This window comes from Chrysoperla carnea, chromosome 1 (assembly GCF_905475395.1).
Source record: "Chrysoperla carnea chromosome 1, inChrCarn1.1, whole genome shotgun sequence".
In the NCBI taxonomy this organism is placed as follows: Eukaryota; Metazoa; Arthropoda; class Insecta; order Neuroptera; family Chrysopidae; genus Chrysoperla; species Chrysoperla carnea.
The window spans coordinates 48,375,605-48,393,613 of NC_058337.1; the positions used below are offsets into that span (position 1 = coordinate 48,375,605).

Consider the following 18,009-nt stretch of genomic DNA (forward strand, 5'->3'; position numbering starts at 1 on the left):
ATTTGTTCCATGAGAAGTGCAAGGAAATACCAAAATCCGGTTAATACTTTCAAACAATAATAGCACAGAAATTTAAAGTAGTTCGGCTGTTTGAGTAAGTTCGGTGAATGTACATTTTTTTGCAGTAAATGATGGTTCAAAGTTCCTTGATCACAATAAACACAGTTTGGGGCCTCTTCGGGCGTCGATTAGAGCTCTTTCAGTTAGATGTGTAACATGGTACACTAAAAGTATTACTTTCCTTAATTAAGTAAGCCGCAACCCCACCCCCTTCAAATTTTTATGAAATAGGATTTCGGCCAAAGTTGATATTACTTTGACCGAAATGTATTTCCCATAAGATTACTTGGGTAATGTATTTCCCATAAGATTACTACGGGGTCCTAAGCTAATGCTCAATTTACATATTTATCGGGTGACAAATTTTCTTTCATTCTAAGAAATGCTTATATTTGTTTCCTACTTATAAACGATTTTATGCCAAAGAATCTAAGTTTTTATACCATGTATATGAAATATACCAAGGTATACTAAGTTTAGTCCCAAGTTTGTAACGCTTAAAAATATTGATACTATGAACAAAATTTTGGTATAGGTGTTCATAAATTCACCTAATTAGTCCATTTCCGGTTGTCTGTCTGTCTGTCGTCTATCGTCTGTCGTCTGTCCGCCTGTCATCACGATAACTCAAAAACGAAAAAAGATATCAAGGTGAAAGGTTACAGCGTGCTCAGGACGTAAAAAGTGAGGTCGAGTTCGTAAATGAGCAACATAGGTCAATTGGTTCTTGGGTCCGTAGGACCCATCTTGTAAACTGTTAGAGATAGAACAAAAGTTTAAATGTAAAAAATGTTCTTTGTAAAAAAACAACTTTTGCTTGGAACATTTTTTCGTAAACCTCACAGCTAATATATGGGAATATCAGTTATATATGTGTAATGTGAGAGAGTAATCAACACTGTCTATGGTATTTCAACAATTAACTCAGTCAATTGTTTGTTTTCACTTTTTTTTTTTAATTTTTGTCAAAATCACGCGTACTTTTTTAAGAAAAATTCTTAAATATATCAAGACATAGATAAAAATCTTTTTTGAGAAACACTCCGATTCGACTTTTAATATTCTTTGTTTATAATCGAGAACAGTTCATATGCATTATAAAATAATGTTTTATGGATAGATGATGGGTAGGTACATGCTAAACGAACGATTCGTATTGAAAATTGATTACATAATATTAGAAAATCGTATTTTTGCATAATTGAATAATGAACTGTAAAACAAATTATAACTGAAAACATATTCAGAAAGGTATGACGTATTATTGAAATACACATCAATAAACAAATTTACTTTGATAATATGGATACACTATATCAATCTGGAAAATGTATTCGTGTAAAATGCCAAAAATATGAGAAGATAAATTGTTGTACCTTGGTAGCGATGTAAAGCGATGATCACCATTTGTTTCTAAAAAGATATTATTATCTATCAGCTTTACAGCAACCCTATGAAGATAAAGTTTCCTTTACAAGAGAGCAAGCAACCCAAAAAATAGTTGTCTATTTGTTTTGATTTCAAGTAAAATAGAAATAAAGATTTTAAGTGAAAAAGTAAACAAATCTGCCTTATTTATTTAAAAGTTGATTATTTATTTGCAGGCCTGGATTTACATATTGGGTCACATAGACCATAGCCCTACGCAAATTTGATGTTAGACATGACGAAAAATGTTGAAGTTGTTGAAAAAGTTTTATAATTTTGAATTTCACAAACATATTTTCAACCAAACGTATAATTTTTAAATCCCGATTCATAGGCTTTTTGAGATAATGACGAATTCTTAAGCATATAGCATCGGCAAAAAAGATTTGTGTGATATTTTTCATCTCAGTTTAAGTTGTGTATGTATTTTATTTTATCAGAACTAGGTAAAGAAACTTAGGGCGGCATTTTTGCCATTACCCAAGAGCGGCATTTTTTGCCATTGCCTAAGGTCGGCACTTTGTGTAAATCTGGCCTTTGGTTTATTTGCTTTATGTTTTAAATCACATATTATTGGTGGTAATTTGTTATACCATATCCTAATGTTAAACATAACGAAGAAAGTTGAGGAGATATAATTCGAAAAGACCCATCATAGTCATATATCTTGGATCATAACAGTGTCCATCAATGATCAGTTAGTATAGCTGATGAAGTAGGAAAAAGCCCATGTCTTAGCATTTAGTATTAAACGCCAGAGTTTTAATGAGATCTGGTATAATGTCTTGTTTAAGCTATTAAAATCTGTCTGATAATAGAGAGTCTAATGAGGTAATAATATTTAAGTCGATTGAACTTGAAAACTATGCGTTAAACCAAAACTAAGTGGTAAAAGGTGTAGCCGACACAAGTTTATCGCAATGTTTTGGATCTATGCCAAATCCGTTAGATTTCCGAAAAAGTGTGCAAAATTGCTTCTCGATTTATCGCAATCCAATGTAATAAACTAGAAAAATTGTATCACATTATGTTAGAAGTTTAATATTACAGCAAGCAACAATTTTCATATTTTTCCCTATATTGAACGGTATATCCCTATTTGGGATCATTCATATATCGTTTTTCCGGCTATCTACTTGCTATTGTATACGAGCACTTTCTAATTTTTATTTAAAGAAGAATATTTAAATTTTATTTTATTTTTAATTGAAGTTAATTATTCGAGTTTTTAGCATAAAATTTGATTGGGTTATGTTTTTGTGATAGCTACTATAAGCATACATGCTTTACTTTAGACACTTATTTTTGACATAAGAAAAAGTTCATGAGAACGCGGGCCCGAAAATGATCGTTGTGGGAGTAAATATTAACAACGGTAAAGCAGTTGTTTTTTTTTTGAAAACCATCTTTTCTTCAAAAAATTATTTTTCTATAGATAATGTAATGCAAAAAGCTGGGGAGATGTTGCTAAGCGTGGAGATGTGTGAAATGGGGCAAGGGGGCGATTCAAAGAAACGGGTTATACGGAATTTGTTGCCAATATAATTTAGATTTTTGCCTAAGATTGTTGTGCTTCTTGTAAATTTTAACTTATTTATAGATCCAGAAAATGTTACATTTTATTTGCACGGGACTGTAGAAAATGTGATACAGGTTGACGGAGAGAGATGAATTGGTTACAAAACACGAAATTTTTCGAGTGCTTTTTATGGATGGTAGTGGGGGTGACTTAAGGTACATATGGAAATGGTGTATGGAAAATTATAGCATTATATTAGCAAACACTTGTTAGTAATATATAAATTTAGTTGTTATCTATAGCCGTTTAAAATTGAAACTGTCTAAATATATAATATATATGAATAAAGGTTCTTATAAGGCTAGATCTCCATCTCGTATTTAATTTAAAGACCATATAAATATAAATTGTGATCCAAGGTACAATGCTCTCCCATACTATTAAATGTTTTTATCGTTCAGCTAATAAGAATTGATTGACCTTCTTCTGTATGTGTCAGTCTATCGATATTATCTATCTACATTTTTTGTGTGTTCCTAATTTAGAACTTTGTTTTTTATAAAAACCGAAATTGAATGGTACCTGTGTAATTCAAAAGATTATTAAAATAAAAAACGTTTTGCACTAGTTAAAAATTCAAGATCCTTGATGAATGCTTCGAAAAAATCGATTCTCGGTCGAAAAAACAAATTCTGTGCACAATTATAGTTACAGTGTTCTTAATTTTTTAATGGAATTTTAACCGGTTCAGGCAGCGACAGCGTAAGCAGTTATAATTAATGGGGCGGTAAAATTGATCACACTGTCCTTGCATGGATAAGAACGAAGTCACTGTCACATCATATAAATTTTACTTGTATATTGGATGTAGTTTAAAATAAAAAATAAATAAATAAACCGACTTCAAAAGAAAAATTTTTCCAAAACAAATTAATATGCACTAAAAAGTAAAAAAATAACGATAATATAATGTAGTTAAAATTATTGTTATTTTTGGAGTTGGAATTTGTTTTATTTTGTGAATTTTAGTGAATCTGAAGTACACTAACTAATTAGTCACTAAAAAAAGAATCATCGAAATCGGTTGGCGTGATATTGAGTTATTCGTCCTCTTGTCGTGCATACTTAATGCAAATTTAAGACTTTTGGAGTTTTCTCACGGGATGCCGTTGTCAGAACTGGACTAAAATAAAATGGGACCACACGGGAAGCACCAGCTTTCAAATAGATAAAGAATCATCAAAATCCATTCACAAAAAAAAAAAAAAAAATACAGTCGAATTGATAACCTCCTCCGTTTTTGTTTGAAGTCGGTTAAATAGATAAAGATTAAAAATAATGATATGGGAGGCCTCTGTTATAGATAGATATCTGAAAAAAGGAGTTAAACCTCTTTATTTATTTTATTATTAAAGCGAAATTTTAGAACTGCACAGAAAATAGTGTAGAACTGCATAATTTGCGTGGAACAAGTTTAATACAAGTTAAAAACAAGTCAAATACGTGACTTGGAATCAAATTAATGTTATTTTTTCAAGGATATTTTTTTATTCACCAAGCTTTGAAATGATACAATTTTTGGTAATAATTAAAAAAAGTCAATTCATTATACTTACTTTCGTAATCAGCATATGTGGGTGCTGTTGTTGTTATTTCTGTTGCAATGATCAATACACATAGTGCAATGCAAAAGCATTTCATAAGAGGGAAGCTATACATTCTGGTTGTTTTTTCTGAAACAAAAATCAAAATTAACTGTTTTTACTTACAACTACATAATTGGATTAATCACAAATAGTTTACGAAAATTTATTATTAAAATCTACGAGATTGAATCTACGACTTCTATCCCGTTTAAATAGAGTAAATATGGTCGTAGGAGTACTTTCGCTTATAAAGTTCAGTTATTACTTTAATTTAAATCATAACAGTGCTTAAAGCAGCACAGCTTTTTAAGCATCCTGGAAACTAACTGTCCATTCTACGTATTAAGTCGTTAAGCTCGGCTTAAGCAATCCGTTATCTTAGGAAAGTCAATCTTGACCGTGACATAAAAAAATGTACAAACGTGCTTTCTAAAGTGTCAAGATGTGCTAAAAAGGCTGGCAAAATCAACGCGTAAAAACTATGTTAAATAAATTTTATTATTAGCAAAACCTTAAATAAATAAAGCCAATAATTATTATTCTAGTATTTTTTTTGTTAGTATAATATTTGCAGAAATATTAAAGATTAATGATTTTTTGTAGAATTTCAGATAATTTTTCTGTGGGTCTAATAGGAAGGAATTCTGAGACATTTGGATTCGAAGGTGAAAATTGCAATTGAGGTTATTATTATTATCTATTAATAAAATAAAAATATTTATCATAAACTAAATACAGTACACCCGCAGTAATCCGGCCCCTGTCTAATCCGGCACACCTTGTAGTCCGACATAACTATAACGGTAATTACAATGCAGATTTCTTATAAATACATGAATTCTTCGTGGCTGAAATTAGAAAATCTTAATCACTTTGATATGTAATTTGTCGGATTACAAGGCATTCTTTTTCAAAAAGTTCCGGATTACAAGGAGATTTGTGGCAGTACTCTATAGTCCGACAAATTCGATAATTCGACATTACCTTGCAAAACGTTTGTCGGATTATCGCGGGTCCACTGTAGTGGATTATAAATTGTAATATAATTAATCATTTTATGGTGAACATGTCAAATGGGGATTTTTGAAAAGTACATGGACACTCTATTTTATACTAATATTCTGTTCCAGTGAATTTCAAATAAACATTTTGTAATCAATCCAGGCCAGACATAGACGTTATGCGATGCTCAGACAAAATAATTTTTTTAATTTATGTTATCATTGTTATTCAATTGCGTTCGTTATTTTATTGCTATTATTTAATTTTGTTTTAATATTGAAATGATTTGATTGTATAATAAAAATATTTATTGTAGACACGTGTATTTCATTTAGAAAACTTGTTATGTGCGTGCTTCAATAATTAGTATTCGCGATTATATAGAATCAATAAAAATACTATGTGTGAAATGTATAATGAAATGAAATCATGTTATATAATATTATTTATATGTATAAATAGGTATGTGATATTATAGTCTAGAAGATAGAGAAATATTATCACATTTATTTATTACACAAATTATAAGATACATAATATTGTAGCTGTTGAGCCGCTTCGTGGTATTACGTAATTCTTTATCTCCGACACAACATGAGAGGTGTTATAAGTTTGACAGTGGTTTAAAAAATATGATCATCGCGGCATCATTTCTGTGTAGGTATTATTCAAATTTCTTTTCCGAAAGTAACAAAGATCGAAAATCGATTGTAATAAATTGATATCTTCGAGTTGTTGGTTTATTAATCCTAGTTTGACACCAATCCGATTCGATAATTAATGTAAAGGATTAAAAACATTGTTTAATATGATTTTTGAAATCTACTGATTTTAAGAAGAATGCATTATATGTATATAAAACTTTTGGCCCGAAAAAAATTTTAAAAAGTCCAACTAATTATGTAAAAATTGTTTTTTTCAGTTGAGATGAATGTTAATCAATGCTTGGTTATTTCAAGATCAACGATATTTCTAAACTATTGAAACTCGATGAATGAAATTTTTTACGCTTTTGTAAAAATTTCCTTTTTCTTGTTAGCGGCATATAAGCTCAGAAACTTCATTAATTAATGAGAATCAGAAGTTATGTTTTAGTAAATTCAGTGGTCCTCAAAAATATTGCAGTGCGTTACAGTCCAGACTTTTTTTACCCTTTATGTTATTTATTTAGTTACACTGCTATCTCTCGTAATTATATTATTGATAGCAGGGACTTCTTTCGTATAATAAATATATTAACATTTTTATTCTAGGAAGTAAAAATCATGTTTTTAGATACAATACAATGCGTTTTATTACCATCAAAAATCATTAAAAATTAATCTATAATTTATATCTGGTAATTAATTTTCTTTATTTTGTTTTGAATTTCAATAATAATAATTGGTCACGAAGTAAATATTATCTTTGCCTAAAATTATTAAAATTTTTTATGTTATCTTCGCAATAGGGTATTATCGTTAGTCAAAAATAAATTATGAAATTTGAAAAAAGTTAAAATTTATGTAAAAATATACTTAAATATTCTGATTTCGAATCATAAAAGCACTTTTTTCTTTTAAAATATTAAAATTAAAAATCGTAATTTTTAAACTGTATATCACGTGACCTAAAACGCGGGTAAGCCCTGCTGTGATGTCATAGCGGTATGAGTCATAGACCATCAGTTAGTTCAGTGTTGCCAGTTGGGTATAATATATACATAGATAAGTATTTATATTTATATTATAATCAGATGTCTATGAATATATCTGTCAAACTTATTTGTGTTATTTCGTATAGTGATATCCATATTACGTCATCATATTGGATGCCCGCGTTTTTGATAGTTTAAAAAAAGTTTAAAATTTAATTTAAGTTTTTGGCAAGAAAGCGTGGGTATTTTTCCGAAATAAATTTTTGGTGGCTTTTTATTCGCAAAATCAACATTTTGAAATACTTTTTCAAAAATAGTGGAATACCCTATTATTCCTAAAAATCGAACGAGACCAGGGTGTTTTTTTAAACTTCACATTTGCAAAAACTGTATAGAAGAAATTTGAAAAAATTAAAAGATGTTACTTAAAGATGTTAAATTATTTTATCTTTGTTCAAAGGAGGGGCATTAAAGAAAAACTATTCAAACAAGTGTGCTACAAAAAGTGCAAGTTATACAATTGGAGTAGAAAGTGAGTTTTTCTGACGAGTAGAGTAGATTATATTAGCAGATGGTTACACCACATTAATATGAGTGTAAATCTAATCAATATATGAACGGATATTTGTAAGTGTTTGCTCTCGATTCATACATTTTTTTTTTTTTACTTATACATACTATTATCCTAGGGAAGGATTGAAATTTATTTCCTTCTTTTGTATAATTTTAACAAATTGTTTGGCTCCATGTTGGCTTAATTGGTATGGAAAATTCTGCGCTTCTATAATCGAAATATAAAAATTTTAAACTCAAATGAAAACATAAATAATAAAATAAAAATGTTTAAGGTTTGTTCATTTCGCTTGTTACCAATCAAAAGAAGAAGGTTCCAATTGTGGAATTGTAAGGAAATCAAAATTCTAAATTTTGAAATTGTCAAAAATATACTGTGATAGATTGTAAAATAAAATCGTTTCTGACACTTTTCTAAGTAGTTAAATACTTATGTCAATTTTTTTTTTCAATAGAATGACTTGGCTTTATCAAAATTGATTTATCAAATGAATTATTCTTGCCATTTTTATATTATATTTTTTCGTATAATATAGGTTTGATTCGAATATATGTATATAATTCAGAAGATTAATCATAAATTGATATTATAAAATAAACTTTTAACAAAAAGAAAACCGACTTCAAAAGAAAAACTTTTCCAAAATAAATTAATATTGTTATTGTACTAAAATTATTGGAGTCGGTGTCAGCCAAGGAAACAACTCTGACAGAATAATTTGCTACATTAGCTTGGCTGACACCGACTGCAAAAATTACAATAATTTTAACAACATTATATTATCGTTATTTTTTTACGTTTTAGTGCATATTAATTTATTTTGGAAAAGTTTTTCTTTTGAAGTCGGTTTTCTTTTTGTTAAAAGTTTTTTTTTAGTTTGTGATTTTTAGTGAATCTGAAGTACACTAACTAATTTTTCACTAAAAAATGAATCATCGAAATCGGTTATCGAGATATTGAGTTATTCGTCCTCTTGTCGTGCATACTTAATGCAAATTTAAGACTTTTATGGTTTTCTCATGGATGTTGTAGGAGAATTGGACCAAAATAAATGGGACCATACGGGATGTCCAACTTTCAAATAGATAAAGAATCATCAAAATGGGTTCACCCAGTCGAAAGTTCTGAGGTAACAAACATAAAAAAAAAATACAGTCAATTGATAACCTCCTCCCGTTTTGTTTGAAGTCGGCTAAAAATAAATGAATCCACACATATCATCAAAATGTTAGTATTATATATTATATATTATGTATATTTAATAATAATACGCATTTATTGTTAGCTTATAAAATGCTGGCATACAGAAAATGCAAATAGAAAATATATTTTCAATATGAAAATATAATAATACCCATTTATTTAAATTATATTCGATTCACAATTCAAATGATTTAATAAAAGTTTTTTATAGTTTAAAATCATTATATATTAGATAATATATATCGTCTTTATAACGAAATCCATATTATACAGGATTTTTCGTAATGCAAGTAACACACAGTTTTCAACAATACATGGTCTACGATTTATGGTTTTAATGGTAGCGAAAAGTTGTCAAAAGGACTGAAAATTGTTAAATGGGCTGACCATCATGTTGAATTTTTGCTTTAACTTGTTTTTCCAAGTAGTAGAGACTACCATTTAGAAAATCTAACCATTCCATGAGGGCACAATTTTTACTTCATCATCCCAAATAACCCAAATAGAAGAGCTGCAGACGTTGAGAAATCATCTCAAGGCATTCCCCATTTCCTAAAGATCTATTATAATCTTTCAGATGTCAATAAGAACACAGATAATATGGAAACAATCTTTAAGATGTCAATATATTGTAAATATACATTCTAAGCAAATGATACTTAGAATATCGTATGGTATCGTATGGAATAAGTATCCGAAAACAACTCGATGAGAAAATAATTTTATACACATACAACATACATACTGAACTGTTCCTCAGTAGATTAGACCAAAGAGGTTATATGTTATTAATTCTATGGATTAGACACAAGCGAGGCTATATCAGTAGTGATGCACACTGTAGACTCTACCAACCTCATCAGCATTCAGAAAGATAGGACATTATAACTTATGTTTATAATAGTAATTGCTCGTCATTTTCTGCCGTACGTGGCTGCACATAAACACGCGCTTTGAGGACTGGAACATCTGCTTTTAATATGATGTAGCTAGCAACAATAACATACTAATATCGATTGAAATAAAACGTTTAACGTTTACAATATCGAAAAAAACTTGGGACCAGTAGTGTTATTTAGACCGGGTCTTGCTATTAGATGTACTCATACAGTTGGGGCATCGATATGACAAAAGTAGAATGCAAGTATATTCCAAAATTACCAGATCATTTATCCAAAATCCTTTCATGAGCCAAAGAGAATTCGGCTCATTACTAAGGATAATAAAATTAAAAAAATGAGCACGTAAAAGTTTGAGAAGTTTGTTAGAAGGAAACTGGTGAAATGGGTAAATAAAATCGACCTTACCTTTCTTGTTTGTATGAGAAGTCGACAAAAAATTATTAGTTTTAAAGCTAGCATAAAGTTTTTGTAATTACTTGTATGAAGGCAAAAATTTGTGTGAACCTAGTCCTAGGTGGTAGATAAACAAAAAACAGAGGCAAAAATCATTATACCCACCACCAAACAAAACGGATGTATATACGATGTATTTGACTTATTTAATATAATTTCAAAAAAAATACCCTACTTTTATGCCTATATCCATCATTTGCACAAACGTTATCGCGTGTTTGCGTGCCATTTAAATGCACATACGAGTTTTGCAAAATTTTCGCAAATTTTAGACCCGGTGAATAAAAACTATAAAAATGACAACAATACAGGCTAGAAAAATCAGTGCCAAAATCCGGAAAATTAATATTTTCGTGTTGCAAGTTTTCGAGCATCAGCAAAAAAATTATCAAACATTTATAAGTATGGTAAAAAACAATTAATTGGTGGTCATGATTTGAAAAAACAAAAAAAGTCAGTTAAACATTACCTAAAATTATTTTGAGGGTGCTAGTACACACAGATCTACTAATTCATTATTTTGTTTTGCTTTGGATTTTTCTCAATTAGCTATGGTAATTATGTATCTTGCACTATAATAAAAAGGAAACATTTATTTAATTTCTAAACATTCACATTGCTAGTTTTATTTTTATGAGCATGTAATTTGTTGTTCTGTACCATTATTTCGTTTTTCTCATTTTAAATTTATTTGGCTTTTAATGCAATGAAATGAGAAACTGTTATAGTCGAGTTTGATTAAAAATGAATATAAATACCATTTTCGATGGAATTTCTACTAAATATAGGTATCGAATATTCTTGAATAAATATAGAAAAATTGCATTTGAGTTTTAATTAAATGAATGAAGCTTTAGAGTTTCATGTCCAACGTATAGTTTTGTTCAATTCTATATGTCAATCGTTTCTCGATTTTAAATGTTAAAAGTGCATGGTGTTGGCATTTTAAACATTCAATGCATATACAAAGTGTGCTTTATTTCACGTTGCGTTTTTAGAGACTGGATGCTGCTCCATTAACCTGATAATTCATCGCTGTATATATAGATATTTTTCTTAAGTATAAATAGATTAGTTTTTTTTTATCAAAAAATTTTTTTATGGAAATACATGTACGATTTATTTTTGAAAAGAAAAATTTTTGTGGCTCTTTAAAAACTTTGAAATTTTGTAAATTGTAACTCTTTCTCTTCCGACTCAAAACGTTGACAATCTCTGCGCTAGTTGAAGCTACCAATTTATTTCACTAACTCTAATGTAATTTTCATAGTGATTGTTTAGTGACCATTAAAATAATTTTAAGTGTTTTATAATTTTTATTTTTTGACATAATTGTTGACTTTCTTTTTTCTTTTTTTATCTTACTAGCTAACCCCGTGTCCCAAATAGCATAATAAGTTTAAAAAAAAAATCGACTGTTAGGCGGTACAAAGTTAGCCGGGTCAGCTAGTTTTTTATAGTTTTGAAGAAAATGGACAACAAAACTTTGTTCTATATTGCACCCTCACAGATACACAGTAATGTTTAGGAAAAAATGTTTTAAACAATTTTTTTGTAAGGAACATATTTTACATATAAAAAAATTGTTTGAAACATTTTTTCCTAAACATTACTGTGTATCTGTGAGGGTGCAATATAGAACAAAGAAATCTTGTAAGCCGTTTAAGATGGAACAAAAATTTAAAAGGAACATATTTTACATTTAAATTTTTGTTCCACCTAAACGGCTTACAAGATTTCTCTTTTCGGCTTTGAGTTATCGTATCCACCAATGGACGAATTAGGTGATTTTTTGAACAACCATACCAAAATTTTGTTCGTAGAATCAATAAATTTCGATTTTTTGCCTCAATTTCCTAGATCATTTTTTTTTGTATTTTATAAATACATATTTCGACTACCAAGTAGTCATGCAGGTGGCGGACTGCACCAAATTAGCAACGAGTAACATAAGAGTAATCACGACTAGCTAATTCATACTGATGATGACTACTTGGTAGTCGAAATACGTATTTATAAAATACAAAAACTGATCTCGAGAAATTGGGGCAAAAATCGAAATTTATTTTGAAATATCGTAGAGTTCTCATTTATTATCTTTGATAATATTTTTACGTAGCATCAATGTTTTTTAACCGTTACAAACTTGAGACTAAACCTATACCTTGATAAAGGTATACTTAATATAAACAGGGTATAAAAAGTTTGACACTGTGAATGCCAAACATAGATATGCAGAAATAATGATAAACTATGCGAATGTTTATTTTCTACAATAAGTTTGTTTATGATAGAAGTTTTTATTTATCTTATGGATATTCATCGATAAATTTTCAAATTTAAGTATTATAACTATCTTAGTTACATTAATCGAAAGAAGGTCGGAGAAGCATCGAAACAGAAATATTCTAAGACTTTGTAAATTGTTTTGACATGATGATGCAGTTTCTACATAGTTGGATTGCGAATTTTGCTGCATGACTTTTATAATCAAAGACCGTTATTTATATGTAAATCCTTGTAAAAAGAAAGGAATATTTTACTAATTAAAGACATTTTATACATTAACTAGAAAAAAAGATTGCCGTCATTTAATGATGCGAAAGGAACAAGGCCTATCAGTTTATTAAGGCCAGGAACGTAATGTGGTGTGAAGTTTCTATGGTTAATTACTACACAAAACGTACCGCCACTAAGCTGGCCTAGATTTGCTGTATGAAAGCTAAAAAAAATGTTTACGTCTATGAAGGTGATAGATATCTGGTCGTTACATCAAGGAAATAAATTATCGAAGTGTGATAATGCTTGGGTTCTTGTTTCAAATTTAACGGGAACACGAAAAAATATTGTGGGTTAATGAGGGTAAATGTATTGTCATATCCAATACTGTTATGAAATTAAAAGTATATTTTGGAAATATTGTCTCATATATATGTCTGGAAACATTCTAAATAATTGAATTATTTTTCATGATTAATAGAAACAATAAAATACTATTAAATTAACATGCGTTATGGTTAGTTACTAACATCATTATTATTGATATACCCATAGTAAAAAGATATGTCTTTAAAGTTAGCAAAATCAATTCAGTAGCTATACAAAAACTTCAGCAATACCTACAGCAATCAATAAGAAAATTTATGGTTTACCAAATGTCCTTTATGTGCAGTTAAGTGAGCCATATCATTATAGCAGTGGTGGTTTAAATGACAGAAAAGCTAAACCGGATAGCAGCGTTTAGATCCTCTATCAATAAGGTCATATTTTTGCCTAAATATGTCTTATTATAATAAGGTGCTTCTTATTGAAATGTAATTTTCGTTTTTTCGTAGTTTGTGGGCTGTAAGGGTGCGCAAAGCCTTTAAAACTGATAAAATCCATATTTCAATATTTCGAAATAAAAACGGGGTGATGGGAGCTGGGAAATTGATATCTCCAAAAATAACTTTTTTGCACTAACTTACCTAAATACAAATTTCCAACTCTAGTTTGGTTTTGTTAGATCAGTTTCTATTCCCGCAATCGTTAAGGATTCATCGGATTCTCAAACTATATTGAGAGTAGGTGCTGTAACTAAAATTTGGAAAATGTTGTCATTTATATGTTTATAAATCAACTTTAACATCTACTGATACCATGGTTTAATTTAATTAAACTGGAAGTTGGTATTTTATCATTAATTTTTCTATCTTAAGTTTACCAATTCCCGTCAAAGTAATTGGTAAATTTTCAAACACAATTTTATTTTCTATAATACATTTTCATGGGCTAACGTTACTCTGCTAACTTTGGTGACAAATATATATCAAGGTAAGCTTTGTTATGTTTTATCTAATTAATTAATAATTTTGTACTAAATAATTAAAATTTTACTACATACGGGTCCTCAAAACAAAGAAAAATTATTTCATATCTCATAATTATAAAATATTTATAATTTAATTTAATAGAGATAAAAAACCAACCCTAATTAAATTTATTCTTATAAAAAATTGTATTATTTTAGTTAATGAATTGGGAGCTTATCATTTAAAACTATTGTAAAGATGTTTTGCTTCAACCTTCAAATGAGTTTTGCTTCAAATAAGTTTGTTGCATCATGGAATGATTTGGGTATCAGCGAATTCATTCGATTGATGTAGATAGTTAAAACGATATAAAAATTGCTAGAACCGTATTAGTTAAAGCTAAGATTTAATTTCGTCTAGATTTATCTGTGCAGAATCTATTGTGTTTTCGAAAAACATTTCAATAAAAAGTTGTTAATAGTCTTAGAGAGAAACTATTATTAAATTTTTATTGTATAGACTCTAAAAACAAATATTTTATGATGACTTTTAGCACATTTTTTGGTGTAATCCACGAAAAGTGTGTAAAGCTTTGAGATGAATGTAATAATATTACATACTTTTTGTTCGCAATAAAGTGTACCAAAAATATTATGTAAAATAATTGTTGTGTGAACTTTGTAAATTAGGTATAGTAAGTATGTAAAATATTTTATAATTACTGGTAGAGTGCAAGTTAATTCGTCGGTTTTTGTACGTTATGGAAAAATTCGATATAATTTAGTATTCGGGGTTTATGACGGTACAGGATTGGGTAGACAGTTACAAATTTGAAAACACTGTAGTAGGTACTGAAGAAGAATAATTGTGTTCTTAAGCAAATTCAGCTAATTTGGTAAATTTAGTTTAAATCCTTCTAAAATGCATCTGCTAAAGGGCATATTCAGTAAGTTTTGAACCAATTCTTGTTGGATTTGCTTATTCAGTGATGAAAAATTGCGTGAAGGTAATTTTTTACAATGAATGACCCGCAAAAAATATGGACAGAAGAAAAAAATGAATTTGCTTGATAATAAAATTAATTTTCCTCATTACCTAATTCTTTGTATGCTTTTTATGTAGTTTAAGAGGTTAAGATAATTTAGAGAAATTTATGGGTTTTATTTTTACAGTGCTTTCAATAATTTCCCTTATGGCACGCCATTTTACTATTTAATGTCCGAAAAAAAATGATCGTAATAATAATACATTATTATTATGTTATCATCATAATAATAATCATTTTCATTATGTACATAATTTTAATTCAATCATTTTTATTATGTACATAATTTTAAATCAATCATTTTTATTATGTACATAATTTTAATTCATATTAAATAGTAAAACGGCGTGCGATATATTTCCATTATGTACATAATTTTAATTCAATCATTTTTATTATGTACATAATTTTAATTCTCTATTTCCATTATGTACATAATTTTAATTCAATCATTTTTATTATGTACATAATTTTAATTGTCTATTTCCATTATGTACATAATTTTAATTCAATAATTTTTTTTTAATCTAATTCAAATAAAATTAACTGATTTATTATTATGTATCATCATAATAATAATACATTTTTATTATGATGATAACATAATAAAAATGTATTATTATTATGTATCATCATAATAATAATACATTATTATTATGATGATACATAATAAAAATACATTTTTATTATGTTATCATCATAATTTTAATTCTCATCTCTCTTTTCTCATCTTATCTTATATCAATCTCTCTTTTACTAAGATTTATTTTACGAAATATAAAATATAAAATATAAAATTTCTGATTGAAAAAAAATAAATAATTAATTTTTTTCTCGATAAAAATTTGCCTATTAAATAGTAAAATGGCGTGCCATATTCCCTTACCCTGCATGTTTATTTAACTAATAATATTAAATTATTATAAATGAGAATTTTTTTTGTAATATAACTAACTAATTAATTGATTATAATGTAGGTAGTCATTACATTACTCGTCACTAATTTGGTAACAGTATCGCACCTGTGTAGATTATTTATTGTTAAATAAAATATTCTGTATATTTTTTTCAAAAGTTGATTATATGTAGAAATAAAAATTCTAGAAATGGTTTGATGGAATATTTATTTGATATTAGTTAAATCAGAATCAGATTATAATTAAATACCTTCAACCCATATATTGTAGTTTCTAAGTAGATGATATTAAGCCTATTTAGACTTTTTCATGTAATTTATCTACGTACATTGTGTGTTCTTATTTAAAGATGTGAAATATTTTATAAAATAAATGATAATATTTTACTTTGTGTATAAAATATAAGATGACTATGTAACTACTGTTGGTTAGACAGCTGTTTGTTATACCTATATGTACAAGTTTGGTCATGTGTGCGAGTCGCACTTAACGTCCAAAAATAAATCAGGGAATATAAAAGGGGCAAACTCGGATTTAATGCAAAAGACATCGACCTAATTTTATGAGGATTGAGTTTTAAATTTGCTCATATTGGATGATTTTATAGATTTCCTGCATAGTCAAAAATAAAAAGTTTTTGGGTTCTTGGCGTTGGAATGTGTATAATCATTGAGTAAATGATTTGCTTTTTTCTAAAATATTAAAAAAGTGCATATTTCTTTAGCATACACATCGATTATTGACATTCCAACGCCCACAGATCAGAAAAGTTTGTATTTGAGTCGTTGTGCCCATCGGAAGTTTTGATCAGGATGCCAAAATCTCGAAATATGAGCAAATTTAACCGAGACCCAACTTCCATAATATCAGTGCGGGGTTTTTGAAAGATTTCAAATTGTGTAAGTTGCAAAGCCGAACGTAAAAATCGATAAAAGTACCTAATGTTCACTTATTTTATTACTAAAAAACAAATTTGGAGCTATACTCGGACTCTGTGTGCCCTGGATAATCAACTGTGTAGTTTACAGTGTTCATTTATATTGCATGTTTTAAATCATACGGTGTTCGACGGTGTAAAATATTCGCCCAAATTTTTTCCCACTTATTTATAGTTTAGAACATGTGGTATGCAAAATTACAAGCCGGGCTATTACAGATGTTTCGAATTGCAAAAATTGGGAAATTGCAAATTTTTCACCTCCCTCCCCGTTTGAATAAGTCTTTCATTAACATAGAGTTAATTAATATATTTTGTTAACTTGTTTTAATTTTCCACCAAATTAATGAAGTTTTTTTCTCTTTTATAACATTAACTTTTGAACACGGTTAAATGATTTTTAAGTTATTTCTCTGTGGTGTAAAAGGCTATGAGAAAATTTATAGTGAAATTCTCTCTTTGCGAACTTAACTCACACTTGGTAAGTTTTTTAACTACCCAGTATAGGAAGAAGTTATTTGTATATCTGTACGTTTCATGGTCAGGGCAAGGCATTAACGTACGTTCGTGGGCATTGTTTTCCTGACCGATATTGCACGAACCAAAAATGATATCGACTTTGTCGAGGTGTCGATCGAAACGTATAACAGCGTAAAAGAATTTCATAACATTCGGTTGAGTGGTTTCTAGTCGGTCGGGTTTTTTTTTTATATAGGGTATTTATTCGTGCGAACCTCAAGGGTCAGACCCACTCCATGGCTTGTTAATTATGACATATAACAAAAAGAAAAAAATATTTTAAGTGCGGCTCGTGCATAACGCACTACCTTCACGTATGTTAGTAATTAAAGTGTATATAAGTAGTCATAGGAGGGACACAGAACTAATGAATCATT

At 28.6% G+C, this 18,009-nt stretch overlaps 1 protein-coding gene across 1 annotated transcript in view; it reads right to left on the reverse strand.

Annotated features, from left to right (window-relative positions):
* Nucleotides 1-18,009, reverse strand: part of LOC123305307 (short neuropeptide F-like) — a 105,168-nt gene that overhangs the window by 15,852 nt on the left and 71,307 nt on the right. Inside the window, exon 3 of the mRNA XM_044886993.1 lies at nt 4,624-4,740. Coding sequence (XP_044742928.1) covers nt 4,624-4,740 — 117 coding nt within the window. The remainder of the gene's footprint in view (nt 1-4,623; nt 4,741-18,009) is intronic.